This window comes from Amblyomma maculatum, chromosome 8, assembly GCF_055883805.1.
Source record: "Amblyomma maculatum isolate TAMU_Amacu chromosome 8, ASM5588380v1, whole genome shotgun sequence".
Lineage (NCBI taxonomy): Eukaryota > Metazoa > Arthropoda > Arachnida > Ixodida > Ixodidae > Amblyomma > Amblyomma maculatum.
The window spans coordinates 109,306,366-109,312,365 of record NC_139351.1 but is presented as its reverse complement, the minus strand read 5'-3'; the positions used below and the strand labels follow the sequence as shown (position 1 = coordinate 109,312,365).

Below are 6,000 nucleotides of genomic sequence, written 5' to 3'. Positions count from 1 at the left end.
TCGCATTACGCAAACAGATTCTAAATGTTGATAAAAATGCAGCAGCTTTCTACTTTTTAGAAGCCTACAAAATACTTAAGAGTAAGTAACTGTGATGAATAGTGAGAATGAAGACCACTATTTCGGAATTTTCAGGTACAGTGTATACCGGCCCGTCCACCACAAATAAAACCAAATCGGAAATTTCAGCGTACTATATTTTCTGTTTACTAAAGCACATTATTGTTTATGTTTTTACATATTAGGTCAATTAGACCCTTAGAGACATTGAGTACGAAGCTACCTTTTCTAGTCTTGACTGCGCGGCTTTTTCTACTTGATGCACGTGGGCGTGTGCATAGCGGTTGTTGTAAACACGGCAGCGATCGTGAGGATCTTGCCGTGGTAGTGCACTAAGCTCGTCTCGCGCCGAACAGAATGCGGCAGCCCGTCATAAAACTCCTCGCTTCGAAGGATCACGACGCTCTTACAAGCGAAAATTTGATTTTGTGACCTTGTGCCGGCGCGATCGCATTCCGTAGCCGGCGCCGCTGGGAGCTGCGTCGCGGCTTGAATGGTCAGCCACTTTCGTTACCTCCGCTCACATCCGTCATCCTCTCGGCTGACGACGTTCGTCTCCGATTACCCCGGTCGCTGCCTCGAGGCATGCGCCCGAAATGGCCAGTGACAAAGGTGACTGCAGCGGCGGGGACGACGGCGGTGGCGTGATCGCACTCGCAAGCGAAAACACCGCCGGCGGTGAGCCGAAGTCGTCCGCGCCGCCGACAGCGTCGTCACGGTCCGCGGCACCCAGCGTTCAGCTGTGCGGCTACCTGAACAAGCTGAGCAGCACTAGCCTCGTCAAAGTTTACAAGCGACGCTGGTTCGAGTTCTCAGAGAGCGACTGCAAGCTGTATTACTACCGCGACCCAGACGATGCCAACCCCCTGGGCGAGATCGACATCAAATCGGCGAGTTTCTACCTTGACGTGACAAACTGGGAGAAGCCCGGTGTCTTCGTGATCCGGTGAGTACTGCAGAACATGACGATCGCACAGCTGTTCGGTGTTCGACATACATCGGGCTCCGCACGCAGACTGTGTGATATTCGCGAATACATTTATGTTTATTTGACTTGACAGGCGCACTCGTGCGTACAGGCCCACGCCGCTTAACCTACTTCTGTCCCAGTCACCACGTCTCATGCCAGCTGGTCGACTGTGACAATGATGTGAACAGAAAATTGCAGGGTAAAATGAACAGGCGCTTTTGATGAAGCTGTGTAGAGACGATCACTGCCCGAGTGTCACGAGCGATCGAGTTAACGTGGTAATCATATTTTGTTTTATCTGTGATTGTAATTAAAAAAAAATTGATTAGAACCAGCAGGCTTCACACCGACCGGTGTTCAGAGTACATCGTTCGAGACACAAAATTAACGCCTCCCTTGTCATTGAAAGTCCAGTGCAGCTGATAAAGAGCGTCGAGCGATGGCATCTGGCACCCGTATTGCATTGATATCCAGTAATCGCTAAATTGATGCAACAGCAGCGAGAACGGCTAGATTGTCTGCTGCGTAGCTTGACTGCTCGTACAGCGTACTGACGCCCCGACAGGGAAGTTAACGTGCTTATTTTGTTTTTATCACCGACACCCACGGTCTTCGCGTTTCGTCGTGAAACCGGCGTTTTGCCGTCGCGTTGCACCAGCGGCAGCGGCGAGCACCGCCGTCGACATTCCTTGAATTATTTATTCGATCGGTACGGGCTGGTGGGCCGCACCTTGCGAGTGCTGAAAAAAAAAAAAAAAAAAAGCCATACCGTCTAGAACTTGCACCGCAGAAGTTTACTTTAGAGGTGTTTCTACTGATAAACGCTGTTATTTTATTCTGACTTTGCAGTACGTTTCCTTTCTGAGTGTGCATCGCCGATACCTGCAATGCTTTTCCGTGCTTGAGATTGATACGAGACGCCTCATGTTTGGTGGCTTTAATGCAGCCTCTCTTTTCATATGTACACATCGTCAACTTCAGCCTCAAGAACCTACATTTGCAGGAGTTCCCTTCTGCCTTTCTTCTTGCAATAGAGCAAAATTATTGATCAGTTCAATTTGCAGGTGGCAGTGGAGCTTTGAAAATAACAGATTTTCCTACGAGCAGTGAGCCGTCATATATATTTTTTGTTTCTTGATGTGGATGAGTAAAACTAAAAATAAGTGTCATTTTATCAAGCATCAAGTCAAAGGGCGATGCATCAGGGCTTTAACACATATGTATACCCATACTGTTAAACATAAGCTAAAGGACATGTCTAGTTGGTAGATCACTCCAGCGCGAAGGTCGAGGACATAGACAGAAAAGGACACGTACACCATTGGAAGTGTTTGTTCAAAGTATATTCCTATCACTTTGAAGCTGTATTGACACAACTAGAAGGAGAATTGCAGCCTTAAATGTTTTTGACCTTTATTATTATTATTTTTTTCATGTGTGCATTTGTATCAATTCCCTCTTGATGCATTTTTCTATGCTGCTCCATATCAGTGATAAAGTGCAAAAGGAAGTTGTTCCCATATATTGCTGTCTTCCAAAAACGTTTGGTGAAGTCTGAAAGGTGATATGTCTTCATGTGCTTTCTTTTTTGTTTTTCTTGTTTCACCATGGCACCATGTGGTTTTTGACACAATGTATTTTCACATAGAGATCACATAGAGGTGATGAGAAAGACGTATCCTTCGGGGCTTTCCGACTCCAAGCTAAAGTGCAATGCTCTCCTCTTTTAATTGTAGCATTGCAATCCGTACAGTGACGCAGTTGCAGGCAAGACAATAAAAGCATGTTGCTTGCTTCTGTGGAAAGTTCTTTGAGAGCCAAAAACACCGAGATATTCCTAATTATGATTAGTGTACAAACTGTGCGATCATGCACAGATGTTAGAACCAGGTAGAGAGATGTTGTGAAAGACATGCTTCAAAGTATGTGATGGGAGATAGGGTGCCTAATGGTCACTGCTCTATTGATCTGTAAGAAGGCAATAGAGGAAAATATTTTATCTTAAAGTCTGAGGAAGCTGATAGCGAACAGGAACTAATTTTAGCCCATCGTTGTTTACCTGTAACTCACGGCCTTATCATGGCGCAGTTTATACTTCTTAATTTTTTTCTGCATCCTTCCCTTGACATCTTTGTAGGAGTGGACAGTTGCACATGATTGAAACATGATTGGATGCCCATCCACGTGTAGCTTTTGTACACTAGTATACTGCTGATATAGTTTTGCTTGTATATAGATGTCCCTCTCTTTCAGTGTTCCCTTTCAGACACATTTATCTACTACGCCACTCTCTACTGTTCATGTTCCAGCTCTGAGCAAGGCAGATGTGGCCGGCCCACCTTCTGACTTTTATTTTTCGGCTTGAATAATTCATGCCACTGTCACCCAAACTTGTTAGCTTGATATTTGTACTGCGTTTTAATAATGCCCAGCAAAACGCTGCTTACTTGCTTTCTTTGCTATCCTTTTGTAGTAGTACAGGCGGCAAATAAACCCCAACCCCCCCCCCCCCCCCCCAAACACCAAGCTTAGATAAGCTATTAAATAAGGCAGATAAGATAAGTCTTGCTGTTGCTTAATGCCCGATGTGGATTAAATGTGTCAAGGGACCCTGATCACATGCCTTTGTCTTTCTTTTTGTGATGCCTTTCATGCTCAGCACACCACAGCGGCAGTACCACTTAGAGGCCAAAGACCGCCAGGCGAGCCTGTACTGGCTGCAAGAACTGCAGCGGTACCGCCGGGCGCATAGCCTGCAGAGGAATCTCACCCTGAAGCACAGCCGTTCTGTCTCAGACACCTGTCCGTCCTCACAGGTCTGTGTCTGCTTCTGCACTGGAATGCACATCAGCTGCTGTAATAGTTATCATCCTCCAAACTGCGTCGTCTAAAAACCAGTCTGCATGTTCCAAGCTGGCCACACTATCCCCGCAGGCTTCCCAACCTTGTCCCTGATTCTTTCACAGTTGCCCCTGCTAGATTTGCCCAATGTTGGGAAGCATCAGCCCAATGTTGGCACTATGTTGGCAATGCACTGGTCCAACATTGGCTGGACATTGACATCACAGTACCAATATTGGGTCATTGGCAGTGCTAATTTTCACCAACAGATAAGCAGTGATAATCTGCAGCTCACCTATGGTGTGTGAAATGTCGGAGGCCAAAAATGAGCTGTGAAAGAAAAATGGTTGGAGTAACGCTGAGATGCAGAAAAGAAAGCTAGCTACGTGAGATAAACAATTAAATAAGGTTAGAAATATCCTAGTCAAAATCAAGATAAGGAATTAAACATAATCAAAACCATCTTTGGCTACCAGTGAATTACATTGGAAGTAAAAATATAGCCGAGGACCTTAATGAAACAGACGGAGAGACGAGGTTGGGAAAGTGTTTGGCATGGGTGGTACAAAATGAGAAAGGGCTAATTCCAAATTAACAGCAATGGCTCTTACCCTGCAGTGGACACAGGGTGGCTGCTGAGGATAATCATTATCATCATCATCATCTAGACTATACTCACTGCAGGGCGAAGGCCTCTCCCATATTACTCCAATTATCCCGGTCCATTGCTAGCTGCATCCACTTGACCTCTGCGAACTTCTTAACCTCATGCACCCACCTGACTTTCGCCGGCCCCTGCTACATTTTCCTGAACCTTGGAATCTGATTTGTTACCCTTACCGATCATTGGTTATCCTCTCTTAGTGCTACATGCCCTGCCCATGCCCATTTCTTCTTCTTGATTTCCACTAGAATGTCGATTAGCTCAAATTATTTCTCTGACCCACTCTGCATGTTTCCTTTCTCTTAACATTACACCTACCATTTTCTGTTCCATATTATAGCTCTCTGCATTGTCCCCAACCGAAGGATACCAAGCTGAATAGAGGCCTATGGGTCATATACAGCCTGTACAGAAGACAAAATGCAAATGATGGCATGAATACTGCGGCTCTGTAGAAGCAGTCTGCTGTATGAATGTGATTACCACACAGTGATTATTCTACAAGAATGACATTTTAACGGTGCCTAGGTGTTAGAAAGAGAATGTTTGATGAAAGTGCCTAAATGTGCTAGAGATATCTTGTGCTGCAAATCTAACCTTTTGTTGTTGCGATTACATACTTAGTATAGCAGTATTCTGACCTTCTCTATTTCTTTTTCCCCTGTTACGAAGCGTGCATAGGGCACAAGTTCATTACCAACTAATATGATAAATTATAGGTTGCTCGTGATCAGGTAGGGTTAAACTTGTTACATTTGTTTCATCATCATTATCTTTATTTTCATCGCAAGATACACATAGATAGACTTATAATGCAATGTTATTTAGGAACATAATGAAAAATTTAAATAACCATCTTCTTGTAAACTGGGTTTATGTTGTGCACAATGCATCCATAGTGTAATGCACTGTACATGTCTCACCCTTGAAGCATGCTGCCCTCTTCTTCATTACATTGTAAAAACCTCTGAGAACCTTTGCGTAATGATGCGGTAAGAAACACAAGCCTTCCGCTTGAGAGGAACATACAACTTGGCAGAGATAACGGTCGATTGGGGACAACATACTGTACGGCTTTCCTGACTTACCTGCATTCTTGAGAGCCGAAACTGTTTCGAGATAACACCCTTGTGTGATAAGTGGACTGCCCGGCATTGGGGCGGGGGCCGCCCTTATCTCTGCCCTCTCTCAGTGAAGAGGAGTGTGCTGGCAATGTTTATGTCGCCGTGCTACCGACGTGGTCTTGAGTTGGCAGTCCGCCGGAGATTGCGGTAGCGAACTGAAAACTAAAAACCCTGGCTTTGCGTCTTGGATGTGGGGCAGGTGAGTACAATTTGCCTTGGCTTGTTACAGTGTGTTTTTGATGTGCTGTCCAGTTGCTTCCTCCGAGTAGCACAACGCAGCATGCCTGCTTTGAGAGGTGAATCAACGCAACCAAGGGAAAGAAACATACACAGCATGAAAG

At 45.2% G+C, this 6,000-nt stretch overlaps 1 protein-coding gene across 1 annotated transcript in view; it reads left to right on the top strand.

Annotated features, from left to right (window-relative positions):
* Positions 1-320: 320 nt before the first annotated feature.
* The window catches only part of LOC146182156 (TBC1 domain family member 2B-like), a 150,336-nt gene continuing 144,656 nt past the window's right edge, over positions 321-6,000 (top strand). The window contains exons 1-2 of the mRNA XM_084577168.1: positions 321-1,006; positions 3,690-3,846. Of these exons, the coding sequence (XP_084433294.1) occupies positions 657-1,006; positions 3,690-3,846 (507 nt within the window). The 5' untranslated portion in view covers positions 321-656. The remainder of the gene's footprint in view (positions 1,007-3,689; positions 3,847-6,000) is intronic.